This window comes from Stylophora pistillata, chromosome 5 (assembly GCF_964205215.1).
Source record: "Stylophora pistillata chromosome 5, jaStyPist1.2, whole genome shotgun sequence".
Classification (NCBI taxonomy): domain Eukaryota; kingdom Metazoa; phylum Cnidaria; class Anthozoa; order Scleractinia; family Pocilloporidae; genus Stylophora; species Stylophora pistillata.
This window is the reverse complement of record NC_142523.1, coordinates 366,602-392,500: the sequence shown is the minus strand read 5'-3', so window position 1 is coordinate 392,500 and position 25,899 is coordinate 366,602. Positions and strand designations below refer to the sequence as shown.

Sequence of the window (25,899 nt, the reverse complement as noted above, 5' to 3'; positions counted from 1 at the left end):
TCTGTACGATAGTGATGTCATTTGGACTGGTCATATCATGTACTGCTGCCATGTTGGGTGGCGGGCTCAAAGGATGACTTCCCATCGTTGGTGGGCTTTCCGGTGACATAGGTATCTCCTGTCTACCCTGGAGGGTGGGGGAATGCTCCGCCGGCGGAGTATCTTCTAGGGACGTCATGTGAGGATGTTGAGGAGGGGGTGGGTGAGTAACATGAAGGAGAGTCTGTGCTTGGGAGTGAGGCACCTGTTGGTGACCCTCCTCATCCAGATCTGAGCTTGTGTTTGGAGTGTGTTGAGTGACCTATAACGACATAAGCATTTAGTTGGTTAAGGGTGTGGCTGACGAGGTTCCATGGGTGTAGATGACCCCTACCCTCTTTCCAATTGGCATGAGAAAGTGTAGTAATTTATATTAATTCACCATCCTGTATTCTTCACAAGACGCTGGTTAAAGACTCCCATGTTTCAAAAAATTTACCAAAGTCCCTCTCAATTATCAACGTCAAAAATACAACAATAAATCAACCACCGCAACGAGTTGTGAAAAACTGACCTTCGAGCGTCAGCGCCTTTTGTTGAAGCAGAGTGTCTAAGGACTTATGCTCGCTTGAACTTATCAATCTTGCTTTGATAATTAACAAAGTTAACTAAGTTTTTCACTTGCTTACTGACACAGCACGAAAGTCATACATCCAGTTTCTTTGGAATCCAAAAATATCACTTTTGGTATTTAGAATGACAAGAATACTTGTTATAAATGGCTTTTAAAACAGTTGCTGCTCTCTGAGGCTCGCTTCGCGTTTCGCCTTGTCCCGCAAACTTAGCAGAAAGATCAAAAAATGAAAGAAAGAACAGACGAATCTGTGTCGACCTCTCCAAGTGAAAACAATCTCTTTTAACCTACTTTGTCAATGGAACCACCTTGCGTTAGGATTAGATAAGATACATTTTTCGTGATATAACTTTACAGAACAATTTATCATTAAGAACTTTTTTATCTTTAGCCAAAGAAAAAGAAAGCTAAAAGTTGTACCTTGGGAGTATGCAGATGGTTCATCATCGCTGACAATCTTTCACGTTCTTTGTTCATCTGCAATTAACGTTATTTTGAAACTGTTGAGTTTGCAATTGTCAGGCCAAAAGACCACTGGGTAGTTGTAAAAATGTTTTTGAAGTAATAATAGTTCCTATTCGTAAACCAGCTATTCATATAAGGGGGGCGTAAAATAACCAAAACAAAACTCTCAGTAAATATATTGCTGTAAATTTGACTTATGCGAAAAAAGTCATCATATAGTGCAAGACGTCCGGGTGTATAGTAAAGGCTGATAGTTTCAAAAGAAACTGTTTGGGGCTGCGTCAGTGGGAGTAACGAAATAATTTGGATATATCAACAAAGTTGCAATGGTAAATTGGCCACCGTAACGATTACAAAAGCTGACGTTTCGAGCGTTAGCCCTTCGGGTGTATAGTAGCAGCATTGTTTGTGAAAGAGAGTAGCAGTAAGACAATTTTTATCAAAGAGGACGCTGTTCATTTGCATTTTTCTGGCCTACTCAGATGCTTAATCCTTAAACCACAATCACAATGACTGATTTACAAAGTTAATCATTTAAGGTTGATCTAAATGTTGCATGTTATAATCTTTTCATACCTGGAATTCCAAATGCATTACAACTTGCATCTGTACCCGAGCCTGAGCTGTGCTTCTCTCGTCTAAGGCGTGGTCAGCATTGAGGTGACTGCAATTTGTAATGGAAATTTTTAACGTTACACTTTACTTTTTGCAACATTCAAGTAAATCTCTTTTTCAATTGATTTTTTTTCTGATCAACAAATGAAATTTAAAAAACATCATCTCTAGTGTACGAAAACTGACAAAAATCATAGGACTGGTTTGACATGTACGTGAGGTTTGGCCCAAACCACAGTTTTAAGCAATCAGTGGGCCTCAGGCCCACCGATGTCCTTTCACTATTAGGTTTCCGCCCTCTTGACACTGCACACAAAAAATAAATGTTCAGATGAAAGGCTCAGCTAAATTGAGGATTGTCTAGGATGCCATTTTGTCAAACAGTGGCTAAACTTTGTTCAAATAATCAGACCATTATTTTTTTTCAACATGAAGAATAAATAACATAACTCAGAGTACATATATCTTATTAGACGTTTTGTTGTGTGGTATCGCTGAGTATTTTTACGAGTTGTGTCGTATTTTGACGAGCCCGTAGGGCGAGTCAAAATACAAATAACGAGTAAAAATACTCAGCGATACTACACAACAAAACGTCTAATAAGCTATTTATTATCCAACACGCCAAATTGTTGTTTCTGCGGGCGAATTTCGCGGATATTTATTTACGGGGAGTGCATGACAGAAGTATGCGAAGCGGAACGGAGTTGGCGCGTTGTTGTGTTGCTGTTTCTATTTTCTTCATTAAATGAAGAAATTTTCTGGTCGTCAAGCTGTTTTTCTTCGTTCGATTCATCAAATGAACCTGGATCTGAATTTACCGGCCATTCTGACTTTTCGTCGTCGGAAATATAATCGAAATTATCCGCCACTTTTTTTTTCCGTAACTACAATCCAATTCTTCGCTTGCGCGATGCGAGAAAACCAGTTTAACCGGTACTACAATAGACGAGTACAAATACCGCGTGATATTTGTACTCGTCTATGGCGTTATTCGTACTGGTCTAGGTGTAGTTGGATAATAAAAGGAATTACCCTTCACACAGGTCATGAACAGCTGGCGGTCATATTTGGTCCATGTTAAATTGAGTGTTATCGATAACAGATAGATGAGGTACAAGTTATTGAATAAACATTATTATAAATTACAAAGGATCAGAAAAAAAACGTACTGCAAAAACTGTTGGAAATTCTCACAAAAAGCCTCACAACCTGGCCACTGGCAGATGTTATGATGAAATAGTGGATGGTGCTGAGCTGTAACATAAAAAAATTAAGGCATGCGATAAAAAAACAAATTTCCTCTATAAAAATATAGTCCCTCATTTGAAGTGACCAATTCATTGTTTTAAGTATTGGTAACAAATTGTAAGTAGGACATCCAGTCCCTTGTTCTTGAAGAGTTACACAATACAACACATTTTCTATTGGTTTACCAGCATAATAACCCACTTGGAATGTTGGGAAAACAGTTGTTAAGTTTGTTTCACTTTGACTTTAAAATCAGTTTAACATTTAAGTGAATGTTTTTCTGTCTTCTACTTGGTCATTTTCTATTAACATGAATATTTCTTTTCACTTTTAATTAACATTTAATTATAGCACTATTAACCACTGAGCTATTTCTTTGTTCATTCTGATATATCACTTACTTTTAAACTTCATATCTGGTTGAGATTCACCAATAAATGAGTTTGCACTTGCCCTGCATAGAGTAAAAAAGGAAGCACATAAGTATTATTACTTGCAAGTGTAAGTTTTAAAAATAGCAATAATTCTTAATTAAGATAATACATGTATGTCTGTACATGTATTTATAACAAATTATGTACTCCTGTTAAAACTGCTTTGATAGCTTTTCTTTAGTCCAACAATGACTTGGATTGAAATAAAGAAACATTATAATCAGTTAACTGATCAAGCTGTCTTGTGATATTTACACATGGTCAAACACTATAAGTTTCTGATCATTAATTTAAATTGAAGGTCAATGATACATACAATCATAATTATCAAAAGTGCATAAATATTACTTTCATAGTAGTTATGACATAAAAACTCACACAGATCCATCTGATGGTTGGGGTCGTCCACCTGGAAAAAAAAAAGAACTTACATCAATCTCAAGTATTCATTCGCATATCATTGCAAAGGGAGTGGGGGAGGGGGGGTTAAGAGAGTGTCTGACAAAATTTGTTAATGCTACAAATTACATCCATCCTGCAATTATTATTTATACTCTCACCCCTGGCTGAATCAACCCATACCCTTTCCACTGAAAAGGTAAATATTACATAAGACAGTTCACATGCATATTTCATGCAGAATGGTAGCCCTTTTACCGACAAATTAACTTCCAGCTATAGCAAAGATCAGGAGTACTTCATTAAGGGCCCAGCACTGGGAAAATTGACTGGCTGTGAGGAAGGATTTGCCCACCTGGTTTGACCATCTAGAGGAAAGTTTATCTTAAAAAGAAGTTCAGTTCAAAAAGTTTTGCCTGTCTGTGAAAACCAGTTGCCCTCCTGCTGAAAACATTAATGAAACTCCTTAGAGATCATACAAAAGAAAAAAAAGTACTAAAATTACACTTATCATATCTATAAATAACTGCAGACAGTACTGTTTCAGCCTTCTGGGCCTCATCAGTGCAGTACTGACGATAGGATGGGGGAGAACCAATATGGTTACCCCAAACGATCCCACACTTGTGGGGGAGCCATGCCAGAGTGCTCAAACTAGGAAAGTCTAGTGAGTTAGGCGCAATGCTAGCGGCAATGACTCATCCCACAGTGCTCAAATTGGACATGAAAGCAGAGCTTTGTATGCCAAAGGGCTATATATAGATATATATTAAAATGACCTTCTGAATCTTACTCAGTCAAATGATTGTGAAGTACCCTCTTAATTTTTGAAATGACAAAATTTCCTTAATATTCTTTTCTAGAAGGTACCTTTATTCAAGGAACCACTACCATTTTGTACTTATACAAAATACTTGAAAAAGTACATACAGCATGACCATTCACGATTTTCTAATGAATTTCTGTCAATACAATTCTTTTGGACCTGTTTGACATACAGTGCAATACAATTAACTGTACCAGCAATTTCTTTGCACAGAATTCCAGATCATTAAGTCCACTACTAAGTTCTGGTGAGAATTAAAATTGCAATGTTGGACTGTTACAGATACTACATCACAAGAACAGAAATGGTCACTGTACCAAAGTTAGACATGTGAGGGTCTCCAAGGCCTTTCCATTTCCCATCAAAATAAGGGCGTAGTTCCTGCTCAAGAATTGCCTATGAAACAGATTAAGGAGTTGTTTCCAATGAGTCACACAGACATCAAGTTTTGGGTAAAAAGTTACAAATTTCTGATCTAAGTTGTACTCTACTAGAATGAAATGCAAAATTTAAGGTTTATCTCATTATGGGGACTCAGGTAAATTTCTTTTTCCCATCCTTGCAAAACGACAAATTAAATCTTCTGAGTAAGGAATTTATTCCACCCAAAATACAAAATCATCTGCATGTAGTACCTTATTTCTACTCTCTGTATGAAATATCAACCCTGAAAAAAGCCCTGCTGAAGTCTGTTCTTTCTAAATGTAAACCTGATTTCTCACAAGTAACTGGAGAAGTTGTATATAACAACTTGGATGTAGGACTGGAATATTTACCATTATCTGTACCTATTACAAACTGAAACTCTTAAAAATACATGAATTGTATCAATTAAACTGAACATGTGGATTAAGAAGTAAAAAAAGCTTTTATCATAAATGCTAATTTACCTGTAATTAATAGGATAAGTATGGTAGATATGATATATACCTGATGTTGTTGCATATGCTGAGGTTGAACGGGTCTAAGCAGTAATGGTGGTGGATGTGCCATGACTGTAACAGGTCGAGGTGGAGTCTTTTGGTGAGGAAAATGAAAATGTCCATCAACGTATCCAGGTCGACAACCACAGTGACCATGATCCATGAATGGAGGCTGCTGGGGGTGACAGTTAGCTGGTGAGTACACATGATGGGCATGTGGTCCAGGGGGACAGCTTGAACAGTAGTGCACCCCTCCATGCTTGGGCGTGGCTTTGGTATCTTGGGTGGTGGAAACGGATGCATCAATCACAACATTCGCCACAGCTGGTGCGACATGTTGGTAGACCATTCCTGGAACATGTACTTCATGGCTACAGCAGCAGTTTTGAGAGGAGCATGTAATGTGTTTGCTTTGCTGCATCAGTTTGTGAGGAGTATGTGTTCCACATGCACAGTTGGATGTGCTACAGGGTTCATGAACTCCTTTATTATTAACATCCACATTTGGAATTCTTGTTGGACTCTTTACAGGTGATGATACTCTTACCTGTGAAGCAAAAAAAAAATTATTTACTGAAAATTTTCTGCTCTCCTATGCTAATAACAAAAACTACTCTTTTACAACAAGAAAGGCAGGAAAGGAAGAATGATGTGGTCATGAAAATTTTTACCCAGAAATTTCCCTACTCAAAATAGAGGATTATTGATGTTTCATTAAAAATGACTGGATGAAGAATAGAAATCTTGGTAATTTGTCAGTGGCAAACGCATCAATATCAAACTTTACCAAAGCCAAAGGCTAGGGCAATGAAGTCATTAATATACGAGACACGTACTGAGATAAAACCACATTTTGCTATAACCAATTTAAATATTAAGTTATGTTTTATCAGTAGATCACTGACATTGTGTTTCTTATCATTTTGGAATGGAGTTGATATGCAGGTGACTTTTGGGGTCAACCTGCCTTTTTAATTTTCCATAAAAGAATATTGAGAGATAACTAGCCATGAACAGAATTTATTATTTGCATCTTTTAACATGAGCTAAGTACTATTTCTGGGTGGTTGCTTGCACACTGTGGGCTACTGGCAAATAAAAAGGAAAAAAATCATGGAATGATAATGGCAACTATTTGGACTTTGAGGAGATGATGTATGAAAGAGGGAATGAGGAAGTAAGGGTAATTGGAAAAGTCAGTTCAAACCTTGGGAGTTTAGTCATCTCATTTGATAAAAAAAGGCAGCTTGTATACCAACAGTAAAAGTTTATTAACGTATCTCAAATGAGCTTCGTCTCGGTCAAGTTGTAACAAGCGCAACAAGTTATTTGAGACTGTTACTTGAGACTCGCGAGAGTTCGCGTGAGTCGTGTAATTTGACTCTATCGACAGGGGTAGGGACAGTGACTTTGAACCTACAGCAGCCTAGAGTCACGCTCAAGAGGCAGAGAAGAAATCAAACATTTAAAAAAAAAAAAAATTGCAACCGTCTTCGGAGGCATCTACGTGTCCGTTCTTTGACTGCGAGGCGTTTTTTAATTTTAATCTTGCCTTTCAAACGGGACTGTCTTTAGAGTTGTTCCGGTACGTACATGTGTTCACTGAAACGATTAATATTATGCCTTTCACGTTTCAGGTTCATCCTGTGAAATCTTACGTTCAGTCGCATCATGTCGTTAAATGAAAGTTAGCAGTGAGGTAATTACAAAAAAATATCTTACACTGGCTCCCCTGGACGAGCTGGACGCGATAACAGTGCCGTCGTTTTCGTTTGCTTTAGCTGCCATGGTTCAATGAGCCTTTAGAACACGGAAGGTGGATGTTAATTATAGTCCGCTTACCCTTTGATGTTTCGAAAATCAGACAAATATCGCGGCTGTTAAAAAAGGGAAAAAAGAGAAGTTAATAAATTTTTTATCCTACACGTTGCCAAATTTTTCTCAAACAAGCCAGAAATTCAAATCAAATCTCAAGTGAAGTTTATGCGTGAAGTTTTCTGGCAGTCGAAAAGCGCGCGGCGACCCAAGCCGGAAATTTCATGCAGATTTCAATTTTATCGCGGCTCCAGAAAAACTTGTCGAACTATTCACTATTGAGTATGATTCTAACTTTCAATAAGGATAATTTTTTCTCTATAAAAAATGCAGTCGAGTCCTCGAACTTGAGCAAAAGAAAACCGCACTAATTGATTCATATGCCATATGGGCAAGATTTGAATAAATTTATTTGAGTCAATAACGAGAACAGTTCCGTGAATGGAAAAATATCTTTGGTAAAGTACAGAAAACTAGCGAAAGAGTTCAACAGAGATTTAAGGATGGTCTCCGTAATTTATGTAACTCGCGTTATCTGAGAAAATGTTCACCAAAACCTTACTATTCTCGAGTCGCCACGCCATAAACAACAACAAAAGAGTCCTTCGTGTAAACAACAATAAAAATGGCAATTTCACTTGCGATTGCGAGATATCAAACACCAGGAAATCGCTTAAAAGGTCTTCTAAATTCCATTTGAACATTTGCTGTTTCTGTCGAGATTCCAGTACATTGTGATTTTTCTGAAATAAGAAATCTAACCAAGATAAACATTCTGTAGATTGTTGATGGCGAGAAGCAAGCACGCGCTTACCTTTGTAATGCCGCAGCGACAGAAATATCAATGAATGAACGAAGTCACATCAGTTGCCTGACTGCCTGCAAGTACTCGAAGCTAACAAGGCCTTTTCCTCCAATTTTAAGTAAAATTAGATGGAATTCTCTCGGCGAGATCGCGTTGAATTACGGAGCAGAATATTGTTAATTTTAGCCTGCTAAACAATTCTGTCGCGTTTGTTGTTGATGAATTTACTTTTAGCCCAAACAAAGCCTCGCTTTGCAGCGTGACGTCACGTAATTGGCACCCGTAAATAAAAACAAAAATAAACAGAGAAATGGAAAACAATAGGACTCCCACGCTGGAAATCTGCTTTTAGCCATCTAAACAATCCTGTTCTTTGTAAGAAAATAGAGCCAGACGTGACTTAAAATAGTCGCTGGTAACTGAATGATCGTAAACAAACCCTATAAAATATGATAAAATTAGCATTTGGTTTTACATGTTAATCTAGTCAAATGAAAAAAGTGTTTTTGTTTCTAACCTGTAATGTTTTCGCTTGTCTAACTGAGATCGAGAAGCGTTTTCTCCTAAGTCACCGCGCAGACAACACACGACCTTGGGCAAAGAAATCGCTGTCATGAAGGACAAGATATCTCAGTTGAAACGATTCTGATTGGTTAGTTCTACGACACTGAATGAAAAGTTCTAGTTTTAGCAAACATAGAGATTATTGTTTTTCCAGATTATCAAAATCTTCCAGCTGAATTTGCCATCAGCTCTAGCTATTTTGACATATGAAACAACACGTGTTCGCGATATAAAAGAATTTTTTTTATTTCTCAAGTCAAAAAAAATCAGCAGTTTCAAGGGATAATATTTTTTTTCCGGCGCAAACGTATGTACTGTAATAATTCGGAAGGAGCGCTACACTATAATATATGTGATCTAAATCAAATCTCATGGCATATCGCATCTTGTTTATTCAAGCTTGTCTGGCCAGTTTCTATAAGAAAGTGATGAATGCGCTGCTATATATATCGGATAGCTTTTGTTTTCTATAGTTTGTTTGTTATCCTCGACTACAAAATGCAAATTGCACCGAGGGGCTGAGGCGTATTACTTCTTTAGGCAAACTCTCGAATGCTCTTCGATAACAACAATTAATGAAAATATTTCGGCCGCTTAAATGGGTCTGCCTTTTTTTTTTTTTTTTTGCCTCTTTCTGGTTGAAAATTTCGTCAAAAGGAAAACTACGTTGTTGGCGTCATTACAGACACAAAAATCGAACAGACAAATAGTTCACCGTGACCTTGAAGACAGCGATAGTATCACAATTGTTTTCTTCCCACACACAAACAAAGTAACACAGCATGTGGCATTTCGAAATCTTCAGACAATTTCCATAATCGTACGTCGGCTAAATGTATTAAAGCTGTGTCCTGTAGCTTTCCCATTGTAAGGGTACTTTTCATTTTAAAATCGGCCATCGTTCCCCCAAGAAGCTCCGTTTCGCACAATACAATAATCAATCACTTTCAACCACATATATTTTAAGCCATCTCTCTTCAAGGGTACATGAATTATTCGTAATTTTCTTTCAAGCGTTGTCTATGTGTTGTTTATTTTTGGCTAGCCGACGCCCTGTGTTCCCGCCACGTTTGGCCTGAATTATATAACAAAATGTAACGAGGCGGAAAGACCCTTTTCATTGAACAGTAAAAATCCATTGAAACATGTACTTCCGGGTTTAAAATGCTCAGGACTTTTTGCACACAAAACAGGAACTTTAAATTCAAGATGTATAGCATTTCTCTTACTGCCATTAAAAAGCGTGGTCGTTTCTTTCAAGAAGTTTTGACTAAAATTAATTTGTACATGGTAATATTTAGATCGGAAATAAAAAAAAATATATTTCAAGGTGGTGAAATGTCACGCAGCTATTGGCGCAGAGAGTAGAATTAATGAACAAAATATATATTGCGTGCATAGCCAGCTAGATGTTGTTATATTCTAAGTATTGTTATGTTTTTAAGTGGGTTCAATGGCGCCGGAGGTCTAAATCAACCCTATTCTGTTGTTTTCGATCGCCACGTGTCAAGAATGGAAACACTTTGACTATTATTTTTATCCAGTCAGAAAAAATAAACCACGTTTGGCTTCTTTGTTTATGATTCGTTTTCGAAATAGTTTTGCAAACAAATATAAAATTGCGCGTGCGCCCCTATGTTACCTTGAATCGTTGACGACTGTCAATTATGAATTAAATGGGTTTCTTTTTTTTTGTATGTCACGCGACATTCTGCTTAGGTAGTAAAACAGTGGAAAATTGAGAGGGTTGGGTGAGCACCGAAAAATAACCATATCTGTCATTGCATATTTCTCCCACACCAAACAAAAGCCAGAAAAATATAGTCAGGGAAATCGAAGATAAAGAATTCAATAAGATGGAAGTGGTTTAATTTTTTTTTTTTGCTCAATTAATAAAAGGGGAAGGTAGTTTCCCTAAAATTCTTACATTACCCATTAAAAATTGTTTAGAAGGTAAATGTGTCTGAGTTGATCAGACATTCGATCACCTTTAAGAACATAATGGTTTTGTTCAGGTGTCACATTTATCATGACGGTTTTTAGAAAGCACGTGACTCCTACATTAGAAACAGTTCCGCTTTTTGTTGGAAATACCGAATCCACGAGAACACACCAATAATTCCTATTTTGAACACGTTATACTTCTCTGAATTGTAGAGGAAGTTAAGAAAACGCCATCCTTGTAGATGTTCCACATTGTAAACTCATCTTAAGATTTCAATCTGATAACGTCCCGCTTTTGTGGGTGGTGCAGTATACAGTGCTCTACCCACAATCCACGAATCATGTAGGAGTGACTATTCATAACACGCAGGTCCGCAGTACGTGCATAAATCGTGTAGGAGTGAGTGACCAAATTGAGATCTCTCCCCAGAGAATACGCAGGAAAGTCAACGAACTGAAATCAAAGAAGTCAGGGCCGTAGCTAGCATGAGGCAAGACGAGGCAATGACCTCGTCTTAAATTTGGCCTTTTTAAATTTTTTTCTTAAAGATTGACTTTTCTGAAGAAAATTGCTACGGAAAATCCTTAAAAGAGCATTTCTAAACCTCTAGATTTCAAGGTTTTCTGGGGGGCATGCCCCCAGACCCCTCTGGCGGCTCGCGCCTTCGGCGCTCGAAACTTGCCTCGTCTTGTCCTGAAATCTGACTACAGCCCTGGAAGTGATCATGCCCTGACAACTTATCACCTAAATTACTATAAAGCTTGCGGGAGAAGATATTGTAACATCCATGCACAGGCTATTCAATACTAGTATTGAAAGGGAGTCTCTCTGTTTCAGCTGGAAAACTGCAAAGCTTACACAGATCTTTAAGAAAGACGATGCGACAGAGATAGGAATTTACAGACCGATATCGCTACTCAGTATCCCAAGCAAAATCCTTGAATCCGAGGTGAATGATTCCCTGGTACATCACGTCTTTAAGGAACATAAGTTAGCCTCCGACAGACAATGGGCTTATCGACAGGGCTACTCTACCGACCTCCTGCCTGTTCATCTTACGCAAACGTGGAGAAAGGCAGTTGATTCTGGTTCCATAGTGGCTGTTGCCTTTGTGGACTTTCGCAAAGCGTTTGATAGTGTATCGCACCAGGTCTTGTTGGAGAAATTACACTCAAACTTTGGCATTTGTGATCAAGCACTGGGTTGGATTACTGATTATTTAATTGGGAGAAAGCAGTACACAGTTATTAATGGAATATCTCTGACACTATGCCCGTATCCGTCTGTATACCACAGGGATCAGTGCTCGGCCCTACACTATTCTCTCTGTTTGTCAACGATCTACCACCAAGTCACGGTGAAATTAGGCTCCGTCTACTTATTCGCTGACGATTTTACGATCTACTGTATCAAACAAACGGCAGATGAAGCGGCAGTTCAATTGGATAAAGCTGTACAAATGGTGTATTTTAAATCACCTTACCCCACATACGGAAAAAAGTGAAGCCGTGTTAATTTGCAAAACCAAAATTACTAGGCCAGTGGCGCCAATCCACATAGGTACCGATGCCATAAAGCGGGTTAACAAGTCTCGTCTACTGGGTATAACAGTCGAAGAGTTTCGCAAAGAAGCTATATCTAATTAGGAGATTGAGGTTCCTACCGAAGGACGTTCTTAATAACTTTTATTTCAGTGTCATATTGCCATCAGTAACTTACGGCCTCGTTCTGTGGGGGTCGTGTTTTAATGCAGATCTCTTCGACTCATTGGAACGATTGCACTGTAGGGCGGCGAGGATAATTTTTAATTTACCTAAGGACATGAGATCGTTGGACATGTTAAGACAAGCTGATTGGCATCCGCTGAGCTATGGTTACAAGTTAGTTCTGTTAAAGCTAATGTACAAAGCATTTCATGATAAGCTCCCACTAGTGCTATCCGATAATATTATGACAAAACGGTCTACAGGTTACACTTTACGAGCGCCAGACTCCTTAGCGGTGGCACGTCTCAGCTCTATTTATGGTAAAAACTCTATTGCTTATAGAGGCCCTGTATTATGGAATATTTTAATTTCTAAGGATAAAACTATTCCTAATACAAGTTATCAAAACCTGAAGAAGAAAACCCGTGCAATGGATATTTTTAAAGAGTTGACTTTCAAAGAGACCTCTACAACAGCCCCAAATTTTAGACGTAAAGATTCCCATTATATTTAGGTTATGTCATAGCTTATAAAAATATAACTTTTAGACAGTTTGATTTTGTTACTTATTATGTATATATTTTGTTCTTAGGTTTAGTATGTATGTACGACCCCATAAGCTGCATAGCGTTTATTACTATCGTGCTAAAATAAAGGTTGTCTGTCTGACTGTTCAGAACACACAGGTCCGCAGCGCGTGCATGAATCATGTTGTTCTTGCAATGGGAAAAGAGAAATGGAAAATATTAAATTGGTAAAGATGAGTGGAAAATAAGAAAGAGAAGCGGGAGGTGGGAAATTGAAATAAATTTTGATGAATTGCATATAGTGTTGTTTATATGCAGTATTTTGCTTTTCAACGGCGATTATCAATATTTAAAGCTTTTATTTTGAAGTTGTCTGGGTGAAAATGAAAGGGGAGGGACTGAATCGATTCTGACAGGAGAACTCACCCTCCCTTTTCTCATTGTTTATTTTTTTTTTTCCTTTTTTCTCAACATGTTCCACGTGCGGATACGATACATTGTATAGTACCTTGGAAGTTCAGATCCACGATTTTAAAGTAACCATGCACAGGCCAAGAACTCTTTTGGAACATTTTAGAGTCAATTTTCTACGACATCACTGAAAATGGTAGTCACACAAGACGGACATGATATTCTGTATCTAGCAACTATGACACTGGTCAGTGAGTCCAAGTTAATTTTCAATCGGTCCAAATAAGGCGTTTATTTGCTTCTTTCAGCTAGAGGTTTGAAAGGAAATACGAATCATTTCTGTTCCGCTGCTGCAATATCTTCACTTTTCTTCTCCCCTTCCCCTGATTCCACTATTCTTTGAAGAAGTTCTTCCCAGTTTTCTTGTGATGCTTCTGTGGGGATTTAAAATGAGAATGATCATTAAAAATGTGTAGGTAACGCCTGAGTTGTAGAAGTGTTTACGGAAAAGTTTGTCTCTGCCAATTGGAATCTTGAATTTCAGAAGAAAATCACAGGGGTTTTCTTTTAATTTTCTGCTGCGTCTCTATGACATGGCCAAGAGGGTGGTGCGAGTTTCAGAACCAATCACAAAGAGAAGTAAAACAAAACCAATGCAATCCTGGTTTGCTTCCAACAATCAAATGAAAATTGGCATATATATCAATGTTTTACTCTTCAGCTTCCAAGATTGGATAATATTTCTCTCTTCGAGCTGCTATGAACTTCTTCGTTTATCATTTAAGCCAGGATTTACCAGTACGTTATATCAGGATAACGCCCTCCAGCGATTTCCAAATAATGAATTAAAAATGTATGATTCTTTTACTTTCAATCATTAATGTAACCTAGATTAAATCTACTTATAAGCTGTTTTCACACTGATTAAATTCATTTTGAGTGATGATCTTTTTAAATTATCGCATTTATCTTACCACTGATAAATTTGAACAAGCAGCCATATTCATGGATCACGTCTCTCTGCACTGAAGCTAGTCTCAGAAACAACTGCTTTGGCCTGGCTCGAATTCCAAGTTTTTGGAGAAAGTCACAATCATCCTTTGTCAGGGGTTTGTCGAGTAGTAACTGCTTGGAGTCACTTGTCAGGATATGTTCAAACTAATGAAGAACATCATAAAGTTAAAGTCTGCAGTGGAAGCAAGTTGTCAACATGACAGTTTATCCAGCTTTCAGTCCATCCAAAGTACTCTCCTCCCCTCCCCCCTCCGAAAATCGTCAAGTTCTTTTTAAAGGAGATCTTCACTATTAAGAAAAGTTGTCGTTAGTTAGATTACCCACACTATCAAAAATCATCCTCATTGTAGATAAAATTTGTTAGCATTAAACATATAAGGTACTTGGTATCGTATCGTGAAAAATCCAAATATTTGTGGATTTTGTTTCTCGCTTGCCATTATCATCTGCAAGACTCCTTGTGTCATTCTCGTGGGAGAGTTGATCATGATTGTCTTATCCGGTTGATTTTATGGATTCAGATACGGACGCGTTATTTCAAGATTTTAGTAATGGATGGCACCTACCCAATTCAAATACGTAAGTATCAGTGTTTTCAGCTGAGTACCATTTTCTGCAGTTATCAGAAGTTTTCTGACTTCTTCTACTTTTTCATCATCTTTCTTTGTTAGGAAAATCCCACCTAAATTTGAGAAATTTAAATTATAGGAAGGGCACCAAGAGAGATTGATGTAAATTCAGCTCTTTAGACTAAGAGATACTAGAGACTTCAGATACTCGTGAAAATTCACTCTGGTTCATGTCCATATTTTATTCTTATAGGCTGCTTGAACAGCACCCTCATGGGTCTGGTATACACACTGGCCACGGTGGCTGGGTACCCTGTGACCCAGACCAGTAGCGGATTTAGATCGTTTTGTACATGACTAAGTGCTGAGCTTCTTCCCTGGATATATTACTTCAGACTCCATTTTGAGAAGAAGTTTATCAATTTCACGATTTATTTCCAGTCCAATAAAAGAGCGGCATCGCAATCCAGACAGTCTCAAATAAGCAAACAAGAACAATACCTGGAGTTAAACTTTCTTCCATTTCTAAATGAATCGCTGCGTCTTCGTCTGATATGACTGAATGGACGGGAGCAGGTTTATCTTCGTATCCACCCCGACTACGGAATTGTTTGCCGACAAACTCGCCATCATCAATCTGTAACCTTTTCCCTTCCTTGTTATAAGCCACACGACAAAATTTGAAGAGGAAAGGCGCACGAGAATGTCTTCGCACCATTGGTGGAAGGAAAGACTGCTTTTTAACGCTTCCTTTTAAAAAGGAATCACTCCCCAATAATGAGGCAAATTTGGAGGGTGTGTGCACATCTCCTGAAAATATTGCCTAAAAGATGAAAGTTTTACATGAAGTTAGGTACAATGACACTCTGATATCACAAAGTGCTATTGAAATGAGTTTACATGCTCCAATTTATTTGCTAATTTTTTTGTATTCGAACGTATCATGTCGTTCGTTATAGACCATCACAGATATGGTACTAAAAGTTTGCTGTATTCGTAATGGGACGGCTGTCTTTAGTGAAGTTTTCATTTAGAGGTTTTCTCCCTCGCTAAACTCAGCCAATTTTCCCGCAAATTGTCCCCCCTGGCACATCCTTAGACCAAGAGTAGATTCTTACATAATCGGCTATATATCAAGAATCCTTTTCAGATTATGTTGTACACTTAAAAAAACTTCTGCTTTGCTTTTGAGCCCAATGCTTGGCTACTGGAGCTTTAGACCCCTGGAGGGCTCACTGATTACCCCCCACCCCAGCTCTTCGTAGCGTTTTCTCTGATTCTTTGCCACCATCTCCTTGTACTCCTGAGTGAAGAGAAGCAATAGCGAGAGTTAAGTCTGTTACTCAAGAACAGAATACGATGATCCACTCTGGCCTCTAACCCAGACTTCTCGATCCAGGCTCTAGCAAAGTAACCATTAGAGCTACCCTGTATGTCATGTTTTAACTTCTGGAAAGTGAACGTGCAACACTAAAATCTATACCTGATGCATTCGGTTGCCTTTAAGGAAAAATTTTGCGCTATACATCACTGCAGTTACAAGACACAAATTGTGACCCTCCAGTGGCGTCATCTTATCAGTATCTAACACAGCTAGTGATAACAATTCGCGCAGATCTGCGTCCACGTAATACTCCTCTGTAAGTTTTCCAAGCTCCACGTCCCCCAGAATGTCGGTTAACTTAAGTTCCAGTCCCCCAGTGTCCAAGCCCTCAAATGAGACATCGAGATTCCTGTCAATGCACCAGTCATGTTGAGTTAAACAAAAATTCCCACAGTGCTTAGTGGAGTCGTAAAAATGTTAAAATGTTGGCTTCATTGATCATGTTGATCTTTCTCAATTTACTATTCCCTTCTCCTCATTCTTCATGCTTAAATCCTGATCATGTTTCCTACTATTTTTTCCACTTCTTCCTACTCGTTTCTCATTTTACATTCCAAAATCTCCATTCTCTCTTCTCCATTCCCCATTCTCCACTCTATATTCTCCACATACCACTTCCTCTTCCCCAATCCCTGGTCTTAAGTCTCCTGTCCCTGATGACAATTCTAATATTTGCAAGTTTGTTTAACTGTAAACTCAGAATTGCGCAAAAGGGCTCGTGATTCTTCGTATGATAAGTTTTTTTTTCTTTGAGGCAAGCTTGAGATTGTGAGGCAAGCGCTATAATAAAGCTTGACTCATTGGGGTCTCATTACCCGGAAGTATTGGCACAGTCGGATATCGAAAAAGCCGTGGGCGCATGAGCAGTACCTATAAAGAGTTTATCACAAGAATGTGTAATCTTACCTGCCGACCTCTTTCGTTTCTGTTTTTTCCAAATTCCTGTTTTCTTTCATAAGTTTGGATCGGCAGTAACTATGAAAGTCTTTCTCTTTCTCATCAGTGATGTACCTTTGCAATCCACCAACGATGACCATTTCCCCTTTGCCAAAGGGGCGCTTCCACAAAGACCGCTTCCGTTTTACAATCAGCGCAAGTGGCGAGATAATGTTTGTCTGGCCGTGATAGACTGGTAAGTAATCCTCGCCGAAATTCTCTCGAACAAATGCCTTGACAGAATGCTGCGTCATCTACGAACAGAAGTTTTCAGGCAACCTTAGTTATTTTTCCAATATATATTTGATGATCTTAAGAGGAATTAAGTTATAACAAGCGAATTCTTAGAGTTATCTTGGAGGATTATAATTCTCCCTATGACTCTCTACTTAGCAAAGTTAACTCTAAATCTCTGTAACAGAGAGGCATTTTGTCTGCGCATGCGCGAGGGGAATTGGTTTTTCGCGTTCGGCGCCATTTGTAAAGTTTTCGACGCGTTTCTGCGAGGTTTCAACTGGACGATCGCCACCTTTTTGTAATATTTTTTGAAGATGGATGAAGGAACATGACAAGTTCACCAACATTTCTAACTCTGTGGATACTCGTGGTGTTTGTTGGCTCTTCGGTTGAGGATGTTTTAATGATCAAAGTGCGAACAAAACGCTAAAAAAGCCCGAAAACTTGAAGTTTGAGATTTGATTTACTGAAGATAAAAATGTACGCATGAGACAACAAACCTTGAAGGTTAGTGTTAAGATGTTGATGTTTTATTTTTGTGAATCACCAAGTTGTATGTGAAGACGATCGTGAGATATTTGATCCGAGGAAAGATGGAAATTTAGATTGTGATCTTATTTTGCTTCAAATTCGAAGTAAAATTTCGTTAACTTTTAGGTGGCCCCCAAGCATCAAATCACTTTAATAACATCATCATTTCGTTCTCTATACAGTCATATAGGACACAAGGCTTTAAAAGATGTTCCAACTTCAGGAGTAAGTTGCTCTTACTACAACCCTCAGCGAATTATTTTTCGGGAGGTTTTGGTGGATTTTCCAAGTCATGATCCAAAACCGTCTTTGGCCTTTTTGCTCTCCTAGTCTGTTGTACATGGTAGGTAGGCATGTGTCTTAACAATTGTTATCGTCTTACCTCAATCAACTCCGGTTTTGGCCTATTTTTTACTGTGTTTTTGTGGTAAATTTTACTATTGTCTTTTCGAGATCCATGTGCTAACTAGAGGAAAAACTTTGGTAAAACTTATTTATCACTTGGCCCCCCAAGTCCCTCACTATTGTCAGTTAATTGTTTATTTATCTAGCTTTCGGTCTAACTAGTCCATTAACCTCAAAAAAATGCGTGGGCTTTGTCTCATGAGTAAAACTGGTGCCCTTTTCTTCATGTTCATGTGTTATTCGAAACGAATGGCGTCAGCTGTATTCTGTCCTGTTCATTTCAGTAGAATGCTTAGACATAACTCCCATATAACATATTAGTCTACACAAGTTGTGTACAGAGAACAAAAGACTAATAATTTAAATCAGTAGTAAGCTTCTGGGAATAATGACAATTTCTTGAATAACAGCTTGCCACAGTAAATGTCACTGCCAACCGTTCTGTCTATACTACCAATTATTGGGTCACACCACATTACCTTAAACAGAAGAGAACATAAAAGTTAATTCATATCATCAATCTTAAGAAATAAGAATTTCATGATCACGACACATACAGCAAAGTGAAATATAACTCAACTGGTTTGAAATTCATAGTGCACTTCGACTCAACATTCATTTCGCAAGGCAAAGCATTTTTAACATCAACATCAACATCAACATCTTAACACTAACCTTCAAGGTTTGTTCTCTCATGTGTACATTTTTATCTTCAGTAAATCAAATCTCAAACTTCAAGTTTTCGGGCTTTTTTCGCGTTTTGTTCGCACTTTGATCATTAAAATATCCTCAACTGAAAAGCCAGCAAACACCACGAGTATCCACAGAGTTAGAAATGTTGGTGAACTTGTCATGTTCCTTCATCCATCTTCAAAAATTTTTACAAAAAGGTATCGATCGTATAGTTGAAAACCCGCATCATGTTCTTTCATCCATCTTCAAAAATTTTTACAAAAAGGTATCGATCGTCCAGTTGAAAACCCGCAGAAACGCGTCGAAAACTTTACAAATGGCGCCGAACGCGACAAACCAATTCCACTCACACATGCGCAGACAAAATGCCTCTCTGCTAATCTCTGTATAAAAGACGCCTTCAGACTTTCTTAATTATATTGTACAAGAGCTTGTTTTTTAACTGCTATCCAGGCTATCTAAGGAATATGTTTAGTTTCCGGTCTGTATCCTATAATCTACGCGGAAATTATATTTTGTCTCTACCGTCTACAAAAACTACTACTTATGGTCTTCACTCCTTTTCGTATATGGCTTCAAAACTATGGAACTCTCTTCCGGAATCTTTTAGAACGTCTGACTTTTCTGATTTCAAGCGCAAGATTCTACAGTATGACTCTTTCTCATAGTTAAATTTTAGAATGTTACAATTTTACATTTTAGTAGTATTTAGAATTTATACTTGTAACTCGAAGATACTAGCTTATCCTTTAGCTACTCCAAATTCGAGATTAAATAAAGTGTATGTATGTATGTATGATGCACGATCCTCGCAGCAGATAACGCTATTTGTGCAATAGCGAAAATCAGACCTGAAAAAAATCAGGCCTGTACGGGACTCGAACCACTGACCCCTGCGATACTAGTGCAGCGCACTACCAATTGAGCTAACAAGCCAACTGAGAGGAGGCCGTTAAGTTGATTCGTAATAAACCCGTGAAAGTGATAAATGAGATAGAATGAATATATGAAGTTCATATATTTTGAACTGCGGTATTAGATACGTATGATGCACGATCCTCGCAGTAGATAGCGCTATTTATGCAATAGCGAAAATCAGACCTGAAAAAAATCAGGCCTGAAAAAAATCAGGCCTTCGTATATTCATTCTATCTCATTTATCACTTTCACGGGTTTATTACGAATCAACTTAACGGCCTGCTCTCAGTTGGCTTGTTACCTCAATTGGTAGAGCGCTGCACTAGTATCGCAGAGGTCAGTGGTTCGAGTCCCGTACAGGCCTGATGTTTTTCAGGTCTGACTTTCACTATTGCATAAATAGCGCTATCTACTGCGAGGATCGTGCATCATACGTATCTAATACCGCAGTTCAAAATATATGAACTTCATATATTCATTCTATCTCATGTATGTATGTATGTATGTATGTATAATTCATGCGTATAGATGATGTGCAGATAATGCGTTCTGAGTTAACGTCCTTAGGTTTCAAGGACTTTAACGTTGACTTTTAGGCCGCTTATTCGAAAGACAGTTAGAGCTAACCTTCTGAGTCGCAATATTTTTTTCTGAGGCGAACGTTGACTCCACAGAGGCACATTACCAATATAAACCTGTTAAAGCGACACTGAAAAATAATTTATTCTTACTCTGTAGGCATAATTTATTCTTACCCTGGATAAACACATGGTCGTGTTTTGAAGAACATGGCCTGGTGGTTGTAAAACTGATCTTTCTCTGAATTGTCAACAATATTACCGACACACACTAACATCTACTCATGCGTTTGATTTGATTTGATTCGGGATTCAGCGTATTCCATTTCTTAATTGTCGTAAGAAGCTCGATAAATTTGAATTAATAAAAGATGTATAAAGTCAAAAGTCTTCCTCCTTATCAAGGGATTCAGTGTATTCCATTTCTTAATTATCGTAAGAAGCTCGATAAATTCGAATTAATAAAAGATGTATAAAGTCAAAAGTTCCTATACGTACCTTGGATCACAAGGGCTAAGAAACCGAAGAAAATGAACAGCGATAAACGAAGCTTTGGTTCCGGCTCCAACCGAAACTTAAGATGAACATTAAAGGAACCACGTCACAATTACAATATTTGGACTTTCAATTTTTAGTCGGCGTTCGAAAAAGTATCTTTAGACACCTACACTCCAAAACAACTGTGTGCTAGGGTGAAGAAAATAACAACAAAGCGGAAATGGAAAAAAATGAAACAAAGATGAAGAGGGATGAGTAAGATTTAAAGATAGATTCAAAAACTGTGACAGAGCTCCAATAATCAATGGAAACCGAAAAAACTCGAGAACAATAAAAGATAACTGAAAACAGATGTTGCTATAGAAAGTGAAATTGTTTTCTATGCTTTAATTTTTGCGTTCTCTCGGATGAACAAAGTATAAATTCTTTTTAATTTAACGACCGGCGTTATCATAACATCTCGACAACTCGTTCCCAGGTCTTTTGCCATTTACAGTCAGGAGAGGGAACTTGAAGAGCCCTGAGAACGAGGTTGCACTTTTTGATACCAGGCTTTTACATTTATTTCACTGAAAACTTTCGGCAATCGTGCCATCGATTTTGCTCGAATATGACTGAATTCGCAATCACTCAACAATCCCAGGAAAGGCATCCAACGAAAACTTGAGTGTGGTTGTGCCGCGGAGTTTGTTAAATTCACGCCACCTGTTGAATACAAAAAAGTTGGGTAATTTTGGGCAAATCGACTATAGGGAACTAAAAATCTGTCAGAATTTTTATCCCTTAACAGACACTGAGTAGCAGCGTGTATATTCTGCGTGCTGTTCTCTCTGCACTTCCTCGAGAACTGGCAAGGAGAAGTTTTTTTAGAAAAATCAAGAGTTTCTTTAGCTGGCGTTACGACAAAATGGTTGATTCAGAGGTGACACTCTAAGGAAAAATTAGATTTTTTTCACTCTTTGTGGTTGAGGGTTAGGGTTGAGATACTTTAAACAACTGGGCTCCGAATCGGTAAAAAAAAGAAACTCTGTTGGTCGCCATATGCGTAATACCTGTGTGGCAATATAATCAGGAGATCCTCTCCACGAGTTTTCAGTGTACAATTTTATTAATGTAAAGCCGGAATCGCCCCTTTCCTTCCCTACTATTAAGTTGTTTTTCTTTCTCGCATAGAACAGAGACCCTTTGAAGCCCACCAAGGGAGTCTAGTAAAAACAATGCGCAAGCACTTTATTTTCTGGTCAGCTCAGTTTGAGACATTTCTCTCCCCAAGGTAATTGAACCTTCAAGGCCACATTGTCGTTAAATTTCCAATTCCATTAGCAGAAGCTGTCGTGAGCGCGCCTTATGTCACCTAACCAAGATAACAGCTACTAGAGAGTATAACCATAGTTTATTTATAATATTTTGCCTCAAGTTCTGAGTAGTTGCGCTTTCTTTGTTTAGTGTTCATTGTAAATAAGGGGGTATTTAAGTCTCCATTTCCTCTGCCTTTACCAATCGCACGAAACAATAAATTTCAGCTTGACCGAAGCAATTGTGTTGTAAAAAAACATTATCGTGACCGATTTTGCTATTTTTGTCATTGTTGCGTGAAAGAGTCTACTTTGATCCCTTGCATTGATAATTGCGATAGCAGTCGACTAACGTATTTTCTACCTGATGTTCTTAAAAGTGAAGAGATTGGTTAGTATATGCATAGTTAACGTGCATAATTAACTACGGTTGATGATACGTGTTTTCAAGAGCGAAGAGATTACCAACGAAGCGGTATTGAAAGCACCTATTAAAATCTTTGGTGATTAAGGAAACTACCACTGATTTCGCAAGATGAAAAATTTTAAACATCGGAATGGGTTTAGACACGTCTCTTTTCAACACAACAAAAAAAATTGCATTAATCACTAAAGGTCAACAGACATGGTTGGCAAAGGAAGTTAATTCTTTCAACAGTTACCTAAAAACAGCATGGGGAATTTGTATGTTGACGTGTAGACTCAGAGTTAGCAAATATCAGATTCTTACAACAACTACAGAAGAGCAAGAGACTACTCCGAAGAGAATTTACGTTTTGATCAAAGTTCACTTGGGAGGTATCACGTAAGTTAAGCAGTCAAGCCAACATAAATATATTTCCTACCAAAATCGGAAAACTCTCATGTCACCGTATGCGACGGACCATCCAAATTTTAGCGGGAACTTAATGACACCCACATTAAGACAAACCTCTATACGGCTTTACGAAATTGCGAAATACTGAAGCAGTTTAGCAATCTTCTTCTTATCCGACAATGTATTGTGAAATTCCAAAGTCTTCTTTCGCGTGCTGATGTCAAAGGGCAAAAGATTTGATGACAAAATGCCTTACTTATGCTGAGTATTATCTACTGCTCCCATCTCATTTCACAAACACAGAAGGTCTAAATCTCTAGGGATGTGCAAATCATGGGAAGAGGTGATCTATTCGTTGAGTGTTGACACATATTTCCTGTTAAAGATTATAATTGACCACGTGCAGTCTTCATACGGAACATAACGAAACAATCAATCTCTGCAAACGTTAGAACAGCAGTAGGTCAGTTTAGCCAGCAACGTTGCCCTACCTTACGGTTGGAACACAATCCCAACTAAGGTTTTCTTTTCGGTGATTTATGTCAAGAGAAAAATAACAAAAGTCCGTTTGTTTGTTTACGGGCTTTGCAAAATACACGAGGAATTTGGGCAAACGTGAAAAACATCATGTAAATCCCATTATTTCAGCCGTGAAATTTAAATTAGACCATGTCGTCGAATGAAATATTACACTAAAGAACCAATTATCTGAAGAAATGACTTGATTTTATAGTCTTATTCCGATCTAACGTAACCTATGCAAAATTCTTCCATTGTTACGAGTAATTAGACACGAGACAAATGAATGGCAAACCATGGTAAACAGCATCACAGTGGATCTTCACAACACTGATCCGTTTTTCGCACCTATCGAACAGCCTAATGTTGTCATTTTTCATTAAGTCATTCCAAACAATAAAAGTGCTTGCTTGAACGCAGATCTGGTCAGTGTTATCTGTGGCTCTGTTTATATTTGGAAAAGAAACTTCTTAGCATTACCCTTTTCACACTATCCTAAGACACGCTTCGGCAGGAAGGCAATAACAAAAGAATCACATGCCCTGAGGTCAAAGGATCATCTTTAAGTAACAAACTCGTGTACTTTTCAATTTGGTAGCGAAATTTCACGTTGTTGCGAATTTCAAGTCTGCGACCAATCAACACATCGGAAGTGAATTGTTTCTGTTAGATGCTTATCATCTTCGATTCTCGTTGATAGTTTTCTTAGCCAATAGGAGCGCTTCAATAGAGTTAACGACCGCAGGCTATTTAAACCCGTCAAGACTGACTTATCTAACCATATGCGATAGCTTTAGTAAGGAGAAACTTTGACGGTAGGAAAAACTTTCTAATTTTTGTTTGCAGCGACGTTCACGTTTGCTGCCCAAGAGAGAAGACCATAGCAAGTATGAATTCTGAATTTCTGTTGGAGGAGTTCATGGATGGCAGCGCTTTAGATTTTACCGAGCTAGAAGAGCAGTATCCACTATGCGGATATTTACCGGACAACACAGATGGCCTGGTCGATCAACATATTGACTCCATGTCTTTATCATGTCCTGTTGATGTCTACCTGGATTATCTGTTCTCAAAAGGAATAGTAGACTCTATGGACGAGCAAATTTACCTGGGAGCGGATTGCGACGAGGTAGGCGAATTAAAAGAACACTTAATTTCCTCAGTGTTCAACTCTTACTACAAGCAAACCTTTGGACTTGAGATGGGTTCATGCGTTAAAGATAACCTCGTGTTGTCAGCCAGTTTATTACTCCCTGACGTCAATGATTCAAACAGTGATTCTTCCTCTATGAGCGACTCAAGCAGTGATATTATTTCCGATAACTTAGAAGGGCTCGCAACTCGATATCAATGTCCAGGGTCAGAAGGTCAAACAGCGCTGATGAGCCTCCCGCTCGCCAAACCAGGTGCAGGAAAACAGTCAGCCGGACGGGTAGAACGCGCGAGACGTCGAGTATCCACGCGCGAATACAAATGCAACTTCCCCGGCTGCAGCAAAGTGTACACGAAGAGCTCCCATCTAAAAGCGCATATACGTCGCCATACCGGAGAGAAACCGTTCGCTTGTACGTGGAAAGGGTGTAATTGGAGGTTTTCAAGATCGGATGAGCTAGCTCGCCATAAGAGATCGCACAGCGGGATAAAACCATTCATATGCGACTTATGTGACAAGAGGTTTTCCCGCTCGGATCACTTAGCTAAACACAGGAAAACTCACTATCGTACAAGGAAAAACTCTTCTTTTGTTGTAAAAGTGTAAAAAGGACCAAGTATTGACTTAAGATTGATCACAAGAGCGGTACTTTTGTTTTAAGAAGGTAAACATTTCATGTGAAGTTTGTCGTTCGAATCCAAACAGAAGCAGAGCTTAGCAAGAGCACGCTCTTATTATGATTGATACCCACTCTCGTTTATCTTAGTTCCTATGTAAATATGTTTTTCAGTCACTTCCGCAGACATCAGTCACATTTCTAAAATTTGTTTTTCATGATGGATATTTTGGCTTTACCCAACGTTCTCACCAAAGAGGATTTCATCGCTCGACAACAAACAAACGTAACAAAACAAATCAGTTTTTGTTATAGGCTGTAAAAGAAACGGATGTAATATTTTTTTCACTTAATAGGACATTGCATAGCCTCGACAAGTTGTTAATATTGTGAACGACCCTGTTACATGCAATAAAAGTCCATATTTTCTCTTTAAA

The 25,899-nt window shown here is 38.2% G+C and overlaps 3 protein-coding genes and 1 long non-coding RNA gene across 7 annotated transcripts in view; 2 read left to right on the top strand and 2 right to left on the bottom strand.

Moving 5' to 3' along the window:
* The window catches only part of LOC111338882 (uncharacterized), a 13,934-nt gene extending 5,589 nt beyond the window's left edge, over nt 1–8,345 (bottom strand). The window contains exons 1-10 of one of the 3 annotated variants that reach the window (XM_022945429.2): nt 8,156–8,345; nt 7,249–7,403; nt 5,534–6,073; nt 4,921–4,999; nt 3,757–3,787; nt 3,346–3,398; nt 2,866–2,950; nt 1,655–1,742; nt 1,034–1,090; nt 1–301 (exon numbers count right to left, since the gene is read on the bottom strand). The exon at nt 1–301 is cut by the window's left edge and continues 78 nt beyond it. In XM_022945429.2, coding sequence (XP_022801164.2) covers nt 1–301; nt 1,034–1,090; nt 1,655–1,742; nt 2,866–2,950; nt 3,346–3,398; nt 3,757–3,787; nt 4,921–4,999; nt 5,534–6,073; nt 7,249–7,314 — 1,300 coding nt within the window. In that variant the 5' untranslated portion in view covers nt 7,315–7,403; nt 8,156–8,345. Of the gene's footprint in view, nt 302–1,033; nt 1,091–1,654; nt 1,743–2,865; nt 2,951–3,345; nt 3,399–3,756; nt 3,788–4,920; nt 5,000–5,533; nt 6,074–6,197; nt 6,396–7,248; nt 7,404–8,155 lie in introns of those variants that run through there. The other 2 variants (XM_022945431.2, XM_088761568.1) reach the window with 2 other exon arrangements.
* A 184-nt stretch (nt 8,346–8,529) lies between these two features.
* Nucleotides 8,530–13,042, top strand: LOC148729727 (uncharacterized). The gene is made up of 2 exons (XR_016001883.1): nt 8,530–8,798; nt 11,493–13,042. It is a non-coding gene; the product is annotated as an uncharacterized LOC148729727 (long non-coding RNA).
* Nucleotides 13,043–13,555: 513 nt separating this feature from the next.
* Nucleotides 13,556–21,341, bottom strand: LOC111338883 (uncharacterized). The gene is made up of 7 exons (XM_022945432.2): nt 21,063–21,341; nt 17,173–17,456; nt 16,366–16,615; nt 15,384–15,705; nt 14,880–14,995; nt 14,274–14,457; nt 13,556–13,733 (listed from the first exon to the last, which is right to left on the bottom strand). The coding sequence occupies exons 2-7, from the start codon at nt 17,454–17,456 to the stop codon at nt 13,633–13,635; spliced, it is 1,257 nt and encodes a 418-aa protein (XP_022801167.1). The 5' UTR covers nt 21,063–21,341; the 3' UTR covers nt 13,556–13,632.
* Nucleotides 21,342–22,666: 1,325 nt separating this feature from the next.
* Nucleotides 22,667–25,899, top strand: LOC111338877 (uncharacterized). Of its 2 annotated transcripts, none has more exons than XM_022945425.2 (2): nt 22,667–23,162; nt 24,540–25,899. In XM_022945425.2, the coding sequence occupies exons 1-2, from the start codon at nt 22,915–22,917 to the stop codon at nt 25,450–25,452; spliced, it is 1,161 nt and encodes a 386-aa protein (XP_022801160.2). In that variant the 5' UTR covers nt 22,667–22,914; the 3' UTR covers nt 25,453–25,899. The 2 variants fall into 2 exon arrangements, with proteins under 2 accessions (XP_022801160.2, XP_088617699.1); XM_088761573.1 differs by having other exon boundaries at nt 23,060–23,155.

Excerpts from the sequence above, each read along its gene's own strand:
- LOC111338883 (XM_022945432.2), bottom strand. The coding sequence starts at position 17,456 with ATGACGCAGCATTCTGTCAAGGCATTTGTTCGAGAGAATTTCGGCGAG. Across the intron at positions 14,458-14,879 it reads TACTTACGTATTTGAATTGG|TTTGAACATATCCTGACAAG; the intron begins GTAGGTGCCATC and ends GTTCTTCATTAG. Across the intron at positions 13,734-14,273 it reads CTTGTTCAAATTTATCAGTG|AAGCATCACAAGAAAACTGG; the intron begins GTAAGATAAATG and ends AAATCCCCACAG.
- LOC111338877 (XM_022945425.2), top strand. The coding sequence starts at position 22,915 with ATGGGTTTAGACACGTCTCTTTTCAACACAACAAAAAAAATTGCATTA. Across the intron at positions 23,163-24,539 it reads GTTCACTTGGGAGGTATCAC|CGACGTTCACGTTTGCTGCC; the intron begins GTAAGTTAAGCA and ends TTTTGTTTGCAG.